The sequence below is a fragment of the Tamandua tetradactyla genome, chromosome 25, assembly GCF_023851605.1.
Source record: "Tamandua tetradactyla isolate mTamTet1 chromosome 25, mTamTet1.pri, whole genome shotgun sequence".
Classification (NCBI taxonomy): Eukaryota; Metazoa; Chordata; class Mammalia; order Pilosa; family Myrmecophagidae; genus Tamandua; species Tamandua tetradactyla.
The window spans coordinates 27,828,996-27,846,099 of NC_135351.1; the positions used below are offsets into that span (position 1 = coordinate 27,828,996).

Below are 17,104 nucleotides of genomic sequence, written 5' to 3' on the forward strand. Positions count from 1 at the left end.
GGCGGGGCGCAGCGGCGCGTGCGCGCACTGTCACAGCGGGGCGGACGTCAGTTCGTCAGTCTCCGAGGCGCCGCGGCTGGCGTGCTGGGCGGTCTGACTTCTTAGCGCGCCGCGTGGTGGGCGGGCTGCAGGCTGCTTCACCTCCAGGCGTCTTCGTCCATTGTGTTCTTGGTTTTTCCCGACGCTTCCGAGGTTCATTCTTGCCCAGGACCCAGAAGCCGGCCGACCGCCCACGATGAGCTGTATGACGCACACTCTGCGGGAGTTCATGAAGGCCATGTTCAATGCTCGCGGCTTTGACAGAGTTTTGGAAAAGGTACTGGAGCCAAAGCCGCGGGTTCTGATGAAGGGAAAGCACAGTGCTTGGTGCGCGGGTATCGCTGAATGAATATCTCTTGCTAGATTCTGTTCGAGTGCGCCTGTAAATTTGCCCTAGAAATAATGATTACTACTTTAATGGAGCGCTTGTTATGTGCTAGGTCCTGCGCTTAGAATATTCCATCGAAACGTGGGTAATCAACTCTTGAGACAGTTCCTCGGTGCTAGAGCTGAAAAGGATTTTAGCATTCTGTCAGCACCTGCAATATTCGGGAGAAAAAAGAGAAAGCCTCCACATTTGTAAGGCGTTCTCACAGTCTAGGAGATGAATAATTGCGTTATTCATAAAAGCCAAGTACTAAGTAGATTTGTGGAAAGAAAGAAGAGTTGTTCCTCTGTGGTGCGTTGGGAAAGTTTCGCAAAACATTTCAACTGGGTCCTGAAGAGGAGACGAAGAAAGGGGAGTGCCTTTCAGAGGCCGGTACTTGCAAGGCCCAGAAGGTCATAGAAAGGTTTCCTCTGGGTGAGCAGTTAGGCAGCGTCAGCCCTTGTCCCGTTTGCAGCTAAACTAGCAAGACTCCTAGTTTTCAGTGTCCTTGTAAAAGGACATCATGCTCCGTAAGAAGCATTTATAAATAAACGTAAATAACAATAGCCCTTAGTATTGTCAGATTTGGAAGACATTTAACAACTTAAGAACTTAAAAGTTTTTTCCTAGGTGCTTTAATAAATGCATGTCTGCTTTCTTCTGATTAAGATACAGGATTGGGAAATTTGGAGATAATTTGTAAGTGAAAGTTAAGCACTGATCAGTTGCAGTCGTTTTGTAGGTCTCCTTCCTGGAACACAACTCTTGATCTGTATCTTTTAAATGTAAATAATAACTGTCCCTAATTATCTCTCAGATTTTTTGTGAAAACAGAAAATAATGCTTAGACAAATGTTATATTTTCAAATAGCCCATGCTATAAAATTGAAGGACATAATTCTGTTTTACATTAATATATTGAATGATATATGATCCAAAAAAGCTATTTATTGATCTAAAGGGAAGGTTGAGCTCCATTTAAAAAACAATCGGTTATCATTTTCCTTGTTGAGCTTTCAGTTGCTTTATGGGTGTGTCTGGTTAAATCATACCTTGAACATACAAACTGCAACAGGCACAATGAAACAGTCATAATGGTTGAGTGGGCATTGGTGGTAACTTGCCTTCCAAGAAGACTGATAAATCTTTTTTTGTGTGTGGTGGGGTCACATTCATTATTTTTCCACGTGAGTATCCCGTTATTGCAGCACAATTTGTTGAACTTGTTTGTTTGTTTTTCTTGTTTGGTTTTTGGGAAGTACCTGAACCGGGTTGAACCCGGGTCTCCCTCATGGCAGGTGAGAATTCTACCACTGAACTACCTTTGCACCCCTGATATATCTTGAATCAACTATATAGAGTTTCTCAGAAATTTTAGTAAGGTTAAACATTGGTTCACACTGTAGTTAAACCAGTACTGTCCAATAGAAATATGATGCAAGTGTAAATTTTCTAATAGCCACGTTTTAAAAGGTCAAAAGAAAAAGATGAAATTAATTTTAGTAATATATTTTAAGAAACTCATTATATCCAAAATGTTATTTTACCAAATAATCTATATTAAAAAATATTATTGAAATATTTTACTTTTTTTCCCCCATATTTAGTCTTTGAAATCCAGTGTGAATTTTACACTTAAGGCACATCTCACTTTAGCCACGTATCAAGTACCCAGTAGTCTCACGGGGCTAGTGGCTATTATATTAGACCACACAGGTCTGTACCATAGCAGGTTATCTGTGCTTGTTAATTTGATCTAAAAAATAGGTTTTGTGTTTATGTTTCACATGGGCAGAGTTGCTGGGGCTAAAGTATATATTTATGCATAGTGATCCATAAATCTAGTTGTGGATATGGTTCTTTTTCTATTACTGTAAATTTTAAGGTAGCACAACTTAGTGGTTCTCAACCAAGAGTGATCCTGCTACCCAGGGGACATTTGGTAGTATCTAGAGATATTTTTGAACAGCACAACTGGGGAGGGGTGTGACTGGCATATAGTGGGTAGAAAGAAGCCAGGGATGCTACTAAATATCCTACAATGCACAGGGCAGCCCCTCACGACAAAGAACTCTCCAGTGCAAATGTCAGTAGTGCTGAGGTTGAGAAATCTTGAATAACACCAGCCTCTTCAGCACTCACTTTGTATACTGGGTCAAAACTAGGTAAATTGTTATTTTGTTCTTTCTAAATATAAAGCCATGTCTTTGTACTCAGGTTTGAGTTATTTGGTCAGATCATGGGAATTTCACATCTCAGCATGAGAGAATATGTTGTTTCTCCAAATCTCTGGTTAACAATTCTTTATGTTAAATTCTCTTTGTTAAAACAACTAGTGTGGGTTTTTTTTCCTCCTCACTGGACCCTAACTGCTAAAATTGTTTCATGCCAGATAGTTATCCTTCTCCAGAGATTTTTCAAGGCAAGAAATACTTATTTTTAAATGTAATATTTTTCAAGGCAAGACTATTGTTAAAACTCAAAATCGGAGTAAGTAGTAGGTCACCCAGAAACATCTATACTCTTTACTTCATTGCCTTTGCAGAGATTAAAAGGGATAATGTTTCTTAGTGTAAGAAATGAGTGATATATGTGCAGCATTACTGTTAAGAGCAGTGGCCTTACTAGTTAACTAAATCCCCAAATGGAAAGAATTGCCTCACCAAAACAGACCAGCGTTTTCTTCTTAGTTGTATAAGTCAGTTGTATCCTGAGTGCTAACCTCTGGCAGATTTTTTTAAGTCAACTAATTAAATGGAATAACACTTTAAACTTTGGTTGACAGTCTTCCAAAGAGTTTTTGGTTTTTTTGACCTGATGTGTTTTTTTTTTTGTTTTTTTTTTTTTAAATATGGGCAGGCACCAGGAACCAATCCCAAGTCTCCAGCATGGCAGGCGAGAACTCTACCACTGAGCCACCATTCCCTACCCTGACCTGATGTTTTGACCCTGTATATGAACCAAATCTGGTAAATGATCGTGGCTTTCTATTCCTCCAGAAATAATTTGTTGAAGAAGATACTTTCCCAGTTTCCTGGCACACGTTAAGTCCAAGATTTTACATTAAAATTTCTTTATTTTAGCCTGTTCTATTTTAAAGCCTATCTTTTATAAAATGTTGATACAGAAAACCTAACACTTAAATGTCCTGCTCTTGTTACAAAGATCAGTTTTAAATCAGACAACAAACTAAGTACTATGGGATTATAAAGAAATGTTGACCACAGTTCCTTGTCCTCTATAATCTAGGAGAGAAATGGGCTCCAAGGCACAGTCATGTAAGATTCTCTGTGAGGAAAAAAAATGTGCTTCATAATTAAATAAGTTCAGGAATCATTGCATGTAGTATCCTTTTTACGTATTAAAACTTTTGAGTTGTTCTGCAATAAATTAACACCTTTCACTTCATCATGTTTAAGTTGTTTGCTGTTGGAACCTTCTGCTTCCCCCCTTGCAGTAACACATGTGGAATAACATACTTCGGGAGACTTATGTTACAAACACTGTGCTAGGATATAGAAATACCTTGTGGAACCCAACAAGCATAGAAATAAGGGAGTGGAGTTCAGAATTGAGATAAAATTGTGTAGAGAGCCTTATGGATATGATATGAAGATGTATAAATGAATGAGGTGTCAAAAGCGGAAGAAAGACTGGAGAGAAGCAGCGAGGATTTGGCACTGACCCTTGTTGAGGACAGGCAGGGTTGAGAGAAAGAAGAGAAGCTTGGGAAGCAGAAAGAAATGGTTGGAAAGGTAAGAATAGACCTTATACTTGCTAGAATAACTTTGAAGGTATTCACTGACCACAGAAGGATAGTGATAATATTTTAAATTTATCAACATGATATACAAACATTTTCAAATTTACCATTGACCATTAAAATTGTAGAAGTGCACAAAAAATATTAAGGCAAGAATTGTTCAGAATTTATCTACCGAAAGATTCATTGCAGTATTATTTATAATATCAAAAATAGAAAATAATCTGAAAGTCCAGCCATAGGAAAACTGGTAAAGGAAATCACAGTGGCTCCATGTGAAGGAGTCCTGTGGAACCATAAGAGTCTCATCTTTAAAAATGCTTTACACACATATAAGAGCATGTCATTTACTGATGGGTTGCATATATATTTATAAAAGTAGGCAGTTGTCTGTTTTATTTATTTTTAAACATTTATATAGTGCTTCTATGTGTCAGACACCCAAGTGCTTTGCTAGTGAACTCATCTTTTTTTAATATATATATACAGTTTTTAACTTCTGTTTTTTTAATTGTTTTAAAACTTTTCATTTTTATTGATAAAATCAAACAACATATAAGCACGAACATTCTTAACATATGAACATTCCATTCTTGGTGTGCAATCAATGTGAACTCATCTTTTTATGGCAAAAGGTACACTAAGAAGCCAAAAGACAATAGTCTGAAAAAGAATGGCACCATATGACTATGCGTTAAAATCTGTTATGGTAAGAAGACTTGTAGAGACAAAAAAATCTAATAATGAAGTGGACAGTACAGATAATAAGTTATTCAGAGAAAAAGAACTGCAGACAACCAATAAATATGAAAGGTGTTTAACATTGCCATTTGTCTTACTAATACAAACTAAAATCATGAGATACAATGATTTGCCTATCAAATTGGAAAAATTAAAAGTGATAATATCCATTACTGATGAAAAATGACATGAAGCACTCACTTACTGGTTTTGGTAAGTTTTATCATAGTACACGATTTTATTTTTGCAATGAAAAAACTAATGAAGAATGAAGTACCAATACATGCCACAATGTGGATTAACCTCAAAAACACTATGCTAAGTGGAAGAAAAAAAAACAGACAAAAAAGGTCGCTATTATATATATCCATGTGTAAGCAATATCTGGAATAGGTAAGTCCATTGAGACAGATAATAGATTTGTAGTTGCCAGGGGCGTGGGGGGAAGGAGAATAGGGTACGGCTTCCATTTTGGAGTGATGAAAATATTTTGAAATGATATATAGGTGATGGTTGTACAACTTTTGTGAATATACTAAATGACACAGCTGTTTGCTTTAAAAATGATTAATTTTATGTGAATTTCACCTCAAAAAATCTTTTTAAAAAGAAGTAACATAGCTCAGAGATAGAATTTAAGTTATGAAGATAAAATTAATAAAATAATGAAAAGGGATTTGGCATCAACTCATGGAGCAAATATAAATGGTTTGCAAAAAAATTATAATTTCAGCAGTGAACAATTTCAAGAGAAATGATGAATTTATATTTCCTCTGCCATGGAGGATGGCCAAGGTATAGTTCTATATAGATTCTCTAAAAAGCTAAATTTTGATTCTACTTGTCTAAATGGCCCTTTTATTCCAAGTCCTGAGACTTTTGTGACAAACTCAGAAAGCTCTGATCTGAGCTTTAGAAGAAAATAAGATTTATCTGTTAAAAAATTAAAAACATAATGTTCTATAATTTTTCTCAGCTACCCTAGGAGTTCCAGGAACTCTTGGAATAAGATGTTCTTCAGTGGACAGATCGTTATTTAAAGTTCTTTTTTAGTGTTTGTTTAGTTGCTTTATCCTTGGAGAGCTAAGCTAGTCCCCTGGCCTAAGCTCACAAAATTTGCAGTCCTGCCAGGGCATCATCCTTCCTGGGAACTACCGTGTATTCCAGTACTAGATTCCAGTACTAGATTCTGAACTGTAGTTCGACTGCAAAAATGCTGACTTCTCCTTCTCTGCTTTCATGTGTGGGTTTTACATATGCAGTCTCCTTTTTTGATTGACTCACATTGAATATACACACCAATTTCCTTACACCATATGCCACACTCCTGCCCTTTAGAATCAGACACTCTTGCTTAGACAGACATATATACATTCCATCATCTGTTTGGCAGAGGCAGTGGTGGGGAGCTGTGCAGAAACCAACAGTTACAGTGATGATGATGACTATTTTAAAGGTTAAAATGGTCTGAAATGTCAAGGTCCTGGAGAATTCTGTAGGGTTTCATATCTCATTGCTGTTGATTATTAGGCATCCCTTCTCACTGTCTGCTGAAAAAGGTGAGTAAGAGAGAGAGAGAGAGAGAGTGTTTGTGTCACCCAGAGTAGTCTGTGTTGGAAATTGAGCCTAGAGGTGGAGTGGAGGTACTGTGGCAGCACGAGTAATATAAACTCTGGAAGACACGGCATATGAAGGCCATATGGAAAAGGGATAAATGATTCACATGTGTAGCAGTTTTTATGATAAGCCCTCTGTGTAGGATGGTCTGAACTATAAAGATTCAAGAATGAAACATATATGAGCAATTCTGGTATTGGTGGGGCTATGGCAGGTATATTTCCAGCCCAGTGGCATTATAAAAGACTCCATCCGCATCTTCTCACCAGACATCTAATGAATCAAAACCATCTTTAGCCACTTAGTAGCTGCCTAGGACTGCTGGGATTGTCCTTATTGACTGCAACAGGCCAAGAGAGATATAAGGGGAGGCAGTTTGGCATAGTGCTTAAACCTGAGAGCTCTTGAGTCAAACTTGGATTAGCTATTTTCTCATTTGTAAAATGGAGATAATAATAGTATCCATTTCAAAGTTTCCCGAGGACTGAGACAACACATGTAAAGTACTTGGTGTCCTCTGATACAGTTAGCTATTTTTATTAATGTATACACAAGGGTACGCCCTCTGACCCACATTTTGACTAGGGCTGAGATCTTTTTGATAGTGTTCTCCCCCTCTCCCCATACTTCAGCAGAGAGGGTAGCTCTCCCCTTAGGTCCCTTTTCCCTCAAGACTATTTATTAGCTCTGGGAGGCTTAATAGTACATTCCTTCATCATTATCTTCCACTGGCTTAATTCCTTTATTTTGCTCAGTGAGACAATACCTGGCAACATGTAAAAACATTTCTCTTGCCATAGTAGGCTAAATAAAGATACAAAATTATCTTTATCCCAATGTACATTTTAAACATTCTTGTACATTGGCATGGCCTTTGGCTTTCAAGTTGGAAAGAAGAAAAATAAACAATTAAAAACGGTATTCTGAGATGCGCAGGTGGTTCAGTGGTAGAATGCTCAGCTTCCATACGGTAGACCCAGGTTCGATCTCTGGACCATGCACTGAAAAAAAAACCCAGTATTCTGCAGTGGAAAATCTAACCTTGGCATCTGCTCTATCTTTTGTCATTCCAGTCAAAATTAGATAAATGGAATTTTAAAAACTGATTTCTACTGAACACACTGTGCTTTAAAATTACACTAAACTGCCTTTGGTGACTATGAAGCTCCCATATTTGTTTCTGTTTCCTGAACTGCCTAGTTTTCTTCCCCATCTTTCCCTGGCTAACTCTTACCTGTCCTGTAAGACTCAGATGTCATTCTCCAGGATCTTTCCTCACGCCTCTCCCCTGAAAAGAGTTGGGTATCCTTATTTCAGGCAGCCTCCTACATTCATGCTTTCTGCAGTGCTTCCCTCCACTGTGGGGCTTTGAAAGCTTGTCTTTTACACTGTGTGCTCCCTAAGAGCAAGTATTAGATCTCATCTGTCTTTGTATCGCTAACACCTGATATATGTAGTCTCAGGTAAATGCCAAAATAAGGTGAATTGACACCATATTTCTGTGTGGCCTGTATTATTAGCTTATGAGGACATCTTGTGGCCAGATTGTATATCACTATAAGTAGAACATCCCACTCTAACGTTCTTTTTCTGTTGCTGTGTTGATGTACCTATTGGGCAAAACATGACACATAATTGTTTATTATGTTTTATCTTTTGTGATCCTGTTTTGTTTTGTTTCAGGGGATTCTAGGGGAAAAATAAAACCACTATATTTGTGACTTGTGAAACTCTTCAAATGTTTTCTTGGAGAATGGACCCATAAAGGCCACGATACGTCTGGAGACTTTATGGTTAGTGATAGAGGGACTTGAAGATAGACAGGCCTTGATCTAAACAAGGGTGAAAAGTTCAGATGGAATGTTTGATTTCTGCAGAGAAGTGGAGATTAACAAGAATACTGTTTTTTCCAAAACATTCCTTTCTTTTTCAAAACAATTTACACAATGATTAATTCCTGTGTGGAGAAATTGGTGACTTATTTGAACTTCTGAATCAGTTTTGTAGGAAAGATTCCCAGTTTAATGGTTCTTTGGTGGACCATTTGGGCTTTTCTCACACCACAGAATGAATGTTCAAAATTCTTTTTCATTTTAATATTTAGGTGACTCTTGTCTCTACTTCTCCTGGGAAAGTGATTTGTGAAATGCAAGTAGAAGAAGAACATGCCAATAAATTGGGCACTCTTCATGGAGGATTGACAGCTACCCTAGTGGACACCATATCAACAATGGCTCTGCTGTGCACAGAAAGAGGAGCACCTGGGGTCAGTGTTGATATGAATATAACGTATGTATCCAAACACCACCCCAAATATCGTTTTTTTAATGCAATGACTCATTTCAAACAACTAAAATTAAACACGTGTAAGATTCACTTAGCTTGTCATCCTTAAGTGCAGCTGTAGCTTTGCCCTCAAGATTCTTAAAATCTAGAACCAGAACAGCTTATTTCCAAGCACAGACTATATCAGCAGTAAAGGTAGAGTGATCTCAAACATTCAGCTTCTAATTAACTGTTTCATACAGTCCTTAAAAGCAACCCTGATACAATGTCTTAAGATGTATGATGTGTTTATACTTCAAGTCTGAATAAGATTCAAAGAGAAGCTGGAGAAAACTTCATATCTACCTTGTAATCTTGTTGTCTCAAGGTGAACACAGTTGTCCAGTCTTAAGGACAGGCTGCTATCCTGAATCTTTTGCTGCAACTCTACAGACAAATCCTGTAAGTTTATACTACATAACCAGGGAGCAGTACTCCACATGTCAAGCTGCCACTCACTCTTGTGAAAGTACCTGCAGGGGTCAAACTTTCCCATAATATAAAAAAATTCAATTCCAGCATAAACTAACTGTTCCAAATCCCTTTCTGTAAAGACTGCAGGGCCCGAGAATTTAGGTGTAAGAATTTCTTTTTTCTACCAAAGCAGCAGAAAAATGTATTTGCTGGGGTGTGACAGGGGTTAGGCTGGGAGAGAGACAATGTTGCATGACATGAGGCCAGTGGAAATATGTAGGTTATTGGGCTTTTAAACAGTGTAAAGGTTTTACTGGGCTAATTTAAGAAACCTTTAGTCCCTTCTTTTACTTTAGGAATAATTTAAATTGAGTATGTATCTGTGTGTGAATGAATTTTATTACAGCTTCCCTACAGTTTTTTGGTCCTTGTTAAAACAAAAATATTTCCAAATTCTGAAATTATTTCATAAGAAAATGGTACACTTTGTTCTTTTTTTTATTTTTATTTTTTATTAAAAAAAATTACAAGAAACAAACATTCCCAACACATACACTCAGCAATTCACAATATCATCACATAGTTGCATATTCATCATCATGATCATTTCCCAGAACATTAGCATCAATTCAGAAAAAGAAATAAAAAACAGAAAAATATAACAAACAGAAAAAAAAAATTTTACAGGCCATACCCCTTACTGATCCCTTTCATTGATCACTAGCATTTCAAACTAAATCTATTTTAATATTTGTTCCCCCTATTATTTATTTTTATTCCATATGTTCCTCTCATCTGTTGATGAGGTAGATAAAAGGAGCATCAGACACAAGGTTTTCACAGTCACACAGTCACATTGTGAAAGCTATGTCATTATACAATCATCATCAAGAAACATGGCTACTGGAACACAGCTCTACATTTTCAGGCAGTTCCCTCCAGCCTCTCCATTACATCTTGGAGAACAAGGTGATATCTACTTAATGCATAAGAATAACCTCCAGGATAACCTCTCGACTCTGTTTGGAATCTCTCAGCCGTTGACACTTTGTCTCATTTCACTCTTCCCCCTTTTGGTGGAGAAGGTTTTCTCAATCCCTTGATGCTGAATCTCGGCTCATTCTGGGATTTCTGTCCCATGCTGCCAGGAAGGTCCACACTCCTGGGAGTCATGTCCCACGTAGACAGGGGGAAGGTGGTGAGTCTGCTTGCTGTGTTGGCTGGAGAGAGAGGCCACATCTGAGCAACAAAAGAAGTTCTCTTGGGGGTGACTCTTAGGCTTAATTTTAAGTAGGCTTGACCTATCCCCTGTGGGGTTAAGTTTCATATGAACAAACCCCAAGACTGGGGGCTCAGCCTATAGCTTTGGTTGTCCACACTACTTGTGAGAATATCAAGAATTCAACTTGGGGAAGTTGAGTTTTCTCCCGTTCTCACCATTCCCCGGAGGGGACTTTGCAAATACTTTTCCACTCACTAATCAAATCACTCTGGGATTCATCAGGGCATCACCTGGACAAACCAACAAAATCTCATGTCCTATACAAAGTTCCATGTACTTAAGGTGTTCAATCAACTATCCACATAAGTTATATTAGGAGATGCACTAGTCAAAGTTGTTGTACCAAATCAACATTTTTTGCATTAGTCTCACACATTAGTTGAAATTTTAAAATATTAAGTACCATCTATTTTCAGCACACTGCAGTAATGGCATTCTTTTGTTCTTCCTCATGCAAAAACATTTTTTAAATTTGTACATTTAGTCACTATCATTATACACTCTAGGCATTCCTAGATTACACCATCTCAGTCTTTATCATCTATCTTTCTTTGTGATTTCATTTATGCCCCAACCCTCCTCCCTCTATCATTCTCATATGCAGCTTCATTCAGTGTTTTAACATAATTGTATTACAGTTAGGTAATATTGTGCTGTCCATTTCTGAGTTTTTATATTCAGTCCTGTTGCACAGTCTGTATCCCTTCAGCTCCAATTACCCAATATCTTACCCTATTTCTATCTCCTGATGTTCTCTGTTACCAAGGAAATATTCCAAATTTACTCGCTAATGTCAGTTCATATCAGTGAGACCATACAATATTTGTCCTTTTGTTTCTGGCTAATCACACTCAGCATAATGTCCTTAAGGTCCATTCATGTTGTTACATACTTCATAACTTTATTCTGTCTTACAGCTGCATAATATTCCATCTTATGTAAATGTCACAGTTTGTTTAGCCAACTCTCTGTTGATGGACATTTTGGCTGTTTCCATCTCTTGGTAATTGTTAATACTGCTGCTAAAAACATTGGTGTGTAAATGTCCATTTGTGTCCTTGGCCTCGTGTCCTTTGAGTAGAGACAGCATATAGATGGGTCCTGTTTTTTAATCCATTCTGCCAGACTATGTCTTTTGATTGGAGAGTTTAATCTATTAACATTCAGTGTTATTACTGCATGGGTAGTACTTTCTTCTGCTATTTTGCCTTCTGGATTTTATATGTCATATCTAATTTTCCTTCTTTTTACCTTTACTCATAGTCTTCCTTTCTACACTCTTCTCCACACCTCTCTCTTCTGTCTTCTTATCTGTCTCTAGTGTTCCCTTTAGTATTTCTTGCAGAGTTGGTCTCTTGGTCACAAATTCTCTCAGTGATTTTTTTTGTTTGAAAATGTTTTAATTTCTCCCTCATTTTTGAAGGACAATTTTGCTGTATATAGAATTCTTGGTTGGCAGTTTTTCTCTTTGAATAATTTAAATATTATCCCACTGTCTTCTCGCCTCCATGGTTTCTGCTGAGAGATCTGCGCATAGTCTTATTGGGCTTCCCTTGTATGTGATGGCTTGCTTTTCTCTTGCTGCTTTCAAGATCCTCTCTTTCTCTTTGACCTCTGACATTCTGATTATTAAATGTCTTGGAGTACGTCTATTTGGATCTGTTCTCTTTGGGGTACGCTGCACTTCTTGGATCTGTAATTTTAAGTCTTTCATAAGAGTTGGGAAATTTTCAGTGATAATTTCCTCCATTAGTTTTTCTCCTCCTTTTCCCTTCTCTTCTTCTGGGACACCCACAACATGTATATTCGTGCACTTCATATTGTCTTTCAATTCCCTGAGTCCTTGCTCATATTTTTCCATTTTTTTTCCTATAGTTTCTGTTTCTTGTCGGATTTCAGATGTTCCATCCTCCAGTTCAGAAATCCTATGTTCTGTCTCTCGAAATCTATCATTGTAGGTTTCCATTGTTTTTTTCATCTCTTCTACTGTGCCTTTCATTCCCATAAGTTCTGTGATTTGTTTTTTCAGACTTTCAGTTTCTTCTTTTTGTTCTTTCCTTGCCTTCTTTATATCCTCCCTCAATTCATTGATTTGGTTTTTGATGAGGTTTTCCATGTCTGTTCGTACATTCTGAATTTGTTGTTTCAGCTCCTGTATGTCATTTGAATTGTTGGTTTGTTCCTTTGACTGGGCCATATCTTCAATTTTCCTAGTGTGATTTGTTATTTTTTGCTGGCGTCTAGGCATTTAATTACCTTAATGAGTTTGTTCTGGAGATTGCTTTCACTTTTATCTAGGGTTTTCTTGCTGGATGAATTTGTTGTCTATCTGTTCTTTGACATTCCATTCAGCTTTATCTGGACCTTTAGCTTAAGTTTTGTTTAACAGAGGAGAATTTTTCAGTTCTTGTTTTCTTGTTTCTTGCCCTGCTTGTGTGGTGCCTTTCCCCCACACACACTTAGGAGGGTCTACTTAGATATTACAGACCCCAGCCAGATTTTCCCAGACCAAACTGGCCTCCTATCAGGAGGAAAGAGTCACCTGCGTCGGTTTTCCCTGAGGGTGAGACCCAACAGGTTGAAAGACTTTCCTGTGAAGTCTCTGGACTCTGTTTTTCTTATCCTGCCCAGTATGTGGCGCTTGTCTGACTGCAGGTCCCACCAGCATAAGATGATGCGGTACCTTTAACTTTGGCAGACTCTCCCTGCTGGGGGCGTGGTGGAGACAGAGGAGAGGTTGTAGGCTGGTTTTAATGGCTTCAAATTACCAAGCCCTGGTGTCTGAATTCCTTGATGGAGGGATTCCACCTGGGTGGGGCTTCACCCCTCTCCTGGGGAAGGCACAAGCTCCAGATAAGCCCCCAAAAGAGCTCACTTCTGCCTATGCCTGGGGCAGTTGCAGCCTGAAAAGTCCTGCTGCTGTATCCAGAGGCAGTCAAGCCTTTGTAGATACACAGCCACAAAAACCTCTGTTTCCTTCTTTTTTTTTTTCCCCCCTTTTTCTGTCAGTCCTGCCCCCTTGGCACTGGGGCAAAAATGATCAACCTCTGCTTTGATCAGGTTCACCTAAGCTGGGGGCCTATTTTTAGTAGTCAGAATTTGTTAATTAGTTCCACAATTGGCGTTTGATTGTGCCCAGTCCCTGCTGCTGGTAAAGTCCTTTCCTTTCCCCTCTGGGAAGCGATCTGTGGGGGAGGGGCGCTGGCCGCCACAATTTTGGGAACTCACGGTTCTGGGGGGTGCTCGCAGCTGGTCCAGCTGGTCCAGATTTGGGTACGCTGTGTGTCTGGCCACTATTGTGGCTCCGGGAGCTGTTCTGTACTATTTCTGGTTATTTAGTGGTTGTTCTGGAGGACAAACTAAAATGCGCACGTTGTTAAGCTGCCATCTTGACCCAGAACCGGTACACTTAGTTCTTATAAAACAGTGTGTAAAAATATAATGTTGACTCCTTTAACACCGGAACACAGTGGTCTAGACACACTTTTTAAGGGAATTTAGAGTCAAACTGTGTTTAACTTAATAGTAAATCACTATAAAAAGAACCGGCACTGCAGTATCCACTCAAGAATGGAATGAATCATTTAGAGCGCAGGAATAGCCCATCCCCTGGATGTCTTTAAAATTTTTACAACACTCCAAGAATCACATAAACTCCTTCCTCCCTTTGGAGCATCTGTTTCATATTCAGTCATCACTTCTTTATCTTAGGCATCACTGTGAATGCTATCCACCTCCTGGCCTTAAATTGTATTTCAGGGTCAGTTTGTGGATCTGACATACTTCTTGCTATTTAAATCTTTGTTCAGAATATTAGTCCCTCATTCACATATAAAACATCTTTTTTTTTTTCAAGAGTCATGCTATTAAAGTAAACAATCCAGTTTCCCATACTTGGGACTACTCAATTACTGGCTATTCTTTCTTATTTACAGATGGCACTAGGAAGGATCATGACTTTTTTTCCTACTTGAATTCTTGCCCTTCAGCCAGGTGGCCAACCTATATCCAAGCATCTTGCTTCTCAGGTCATTGACTATCTTTCATATTGTAGTCTGTTTATCTCACTTATCCTTTTAGCCATACTTTTGGTTTTATCACCCAAACTGAATCATAAACAAGTGCTATCTTGAAAATAAGGTGTATGAAAACAGAATGAAAAGACAGCTTATGTTACTGGTGAGCATATTCAGCAGTCCTGATCTTATTCCATTTGATGAGGGGTAAGACAAGTTTAATGTCTCTTAGCTTTTCCTTAAAAGCTTCTAGTAAGAGTAGAGAGCTCTTCAAACTTGGCACCATACTTCATGATTTTCTAAAATACTTCTGCTTTCACAACCCTAAAGAATTTTTAACATATCAAACATACATTTGGCCTTTCAAAGTATGTGTTGCCAAAAGCACTGGCTGCTATCAAGAGTTGCCTGAGTTTCAAAAGTTGACTCACTTGAACAAAAAGTCAGACATAGTCTCAAAAGATTTATAATAGTTAAGAATTAAATGAAGTCAATGAAAACTTCATTGTTCACTCTTTGTACTAGCATAGACAGTGGTACCAAATTTATTCTCTCTTCCCTGTACCTTCAGTTCTATATTACACAGACCAAGGACACCTGTCAAACTAGTTTCTAGAAACAAGAAAAAGGTAATTTAGGGTAAGAATACCATTGGCAAAATGCTTGCTTCAAAATTCCCCAGATTTAATATTTATCTTATACACAGGGGGTTGCTTGTCTCTCCCTAGTTTAAATTAATGGCCCTTTGCCAAAATTCTTGATTTTTAATACAAAATTTGGAGAAATAATGATATCAGGCAAATTTTTACTAAACATGCCATTTTCATTTCTCTAAATTGAGCTACTTGAATTCAAAACTAGCCTGTTATCTTTAGCAATAAAGTATAGCTTCCTTATTCCTCTCAGCCCCAAACACTGAAATCTTTTCACCTTGTTTTGAATTTAACAAAAATACATATCCTTTTTAAAGACTGCTTGCATTATTAAAAGCAGGAAGATAAAAATAAACTGTGGGGAGATTATTTCTCTTTAAAGCATTAACATTGTCTTAATCCCCCAAGTTTTAAGTTAGTGGGAGTCAACTGAATTAGAGACAATTTAACTAATGATTTCAAGTGGTAGGAAGTTTCTCTCTTAAAAATATCTCTATATAATTCCTCATCAGGGTTCTAAGGACCCTATATTAATTCTTCATAGTTCTTATATTAAGTCATTTTAGAATTGTTAAATTCTAAATATTGACAATGACAAGATAGACAAATGATACTTCAAAGTTCAGTAAATTAAATGAAGGCTAGGGGAAATCTTTCACTAGCCTCAAATAAACATGAATTGGGGAACTTAAAAAAGGGGGGCAGGGGGTGCAAGGGCAGTTCAGTGGTAGAATTCTCGCCTGCCATGCGAGAGACCTGGGTTCGATTCCTGGCCCATGCACATTCCAAAAAAAACAAACAAAAATTCAACAAAATGGTGCTGCAGTAACGGGATATTCACATGGAAAAATAATGGAATGTGACCACGCCATACAGCATACAAAAAACAAGAAAAGGGGGGGTGGCAATGCAAATCCCTTTCCATATTTATTTATTTATTTTTAATTTATTAAAAAAATTAACAAACTAAAACATTAACATATATAATCAGTAATTCACAATATCATCACTTAGTTGCATATTTATCATTTCTTAGAACATTTGCATCAATTCAGAAAAAGAAATAAAAAGACAACAGAAAAAGAAATAAAACGAAAACAGGAAAAAAAAAAGATCATACATACCATACCCCTTATCCCTTGCTTTCATTGATCACTAGCATTTCAGACTAAATTTATTTTAACATTTGTTCCCCCATTATTTATTTTTATTCCATATGTTCTACTCGTCTGTTGACAAGGTAGACAAAAGGAGCATCAGACACCTTCCCATTTTTAAGAAACTTGTTTGAGGCTAAGAAAGAAGATGGAACTTAGTTAGAACCAACCATTCAAATTTCATAGGCCAGAAAGCTTAAATGATATGCTTCTTAAAAACTATTTTTAGGAGTAAAATAAGTCACCTAGAAAGACTGTTGTAAGATGCACACAACTTTCCATTTAAAAAACTGTTTGCCTTTAACTGTATTTAAATTTATTCCCTTTCAAGGTATATGTCACCTGCTAAAATTGGAGAAGATATAGTGATTACAGCACATGTTCTGAAGCAAGGAAAAACACTTGCCTTTGCCTCTGTGGATTTGACCAACAAGGCCACAGGAAAATTAATAGCACAAGGCCGACACACGAAACACCTGGGAAGCTAAGAACAGCAGTCAGACCTAAAGAAACTCCAACGAAGAATATTGTTAAATGTAACGAGTTTAATTTTTGAAAATAAATTAGCTCAACCAAGGAAATAGATAAGAAATATTTTCTTTGGGGAAAAGGATATAGAAACCAAGTTGTATAGGATGGGAAAGAGATCTGTTTTTGTTTTCATTTTAAGCCCCTTAAGTACAAATAAAAAATCTTAACTCAAAATGTTCTGAAAAGTTCACAGGTAAAG

General features: G+C 37.6%; 1 protein-coding gene across 3 annotated transcripts; it reads left to right on the plus strand.

The window, feature by feature from the left end:
• Positions 1 to 34: 34 nt before the first annotated feature.
• On the plus strand, positions 35 to 17,079 carry ACOT13 (acyl-CoA thioesterase 13). Of its 3 annotated transcripts, XM_077143811.1 has the most exons (5): positions 35 to 316; positions 3,266 to 3,375; positions 8,211 to 8,320; positions 8,632 to 8,816; positions 16,706 to 17,079. In XM_077143811.1, exons 3-5 carry the CDS (start codon positions 8,318 to 8,320, stop codon positions 16,860 to 16,862), a joined length of 345 nt encoding a protein of 114 aa, XP_076999926.1. In that variant the 5' UTR covers positions 35 to 316; positions 3,266 to 3,375; positions 8,211 to 8,317; the 3' UTR covers positions 16,863 to 17,079. The 3 variants fall into 3 exon arrangements, with proteins under 3 accessions (XP_076999926.1, XP_076999927.1, XP_076999925.1); XM_077143812.1 differs by lacking the exon at positions 3,266 to 3,375; XM_077143810.1 differs by lacking the exons at positions 3,266 to 3,375; positions 8,211 to 8,320.
• The last annotated feature ends 25 nt before the right edge of the window (positions 17,080 to 17,104 follow it).

Coding starts and splice junctions, on each gene's coding strand:
- ACOT13 (XM_077143810.1), top strand. CDS start 236: ATGAGCTGTATGACGCACACTCTGCGGGAGTTCATGAAGGCCATGTTC. Junction 317..8,631: donor TTGACAGAGTTTTGGAAAAG/GTACTGGAGCCA, acceptor TTTAATATTTAG/GTGACTCTTGTCTCTACTTC. Junction 8,817..16,705: donor AGTGTTGATATGAATATAAC/GTATGTATCCAA, acceptor TTCCCTTTCAAG/GTATATGTCACCTGCTAAAA.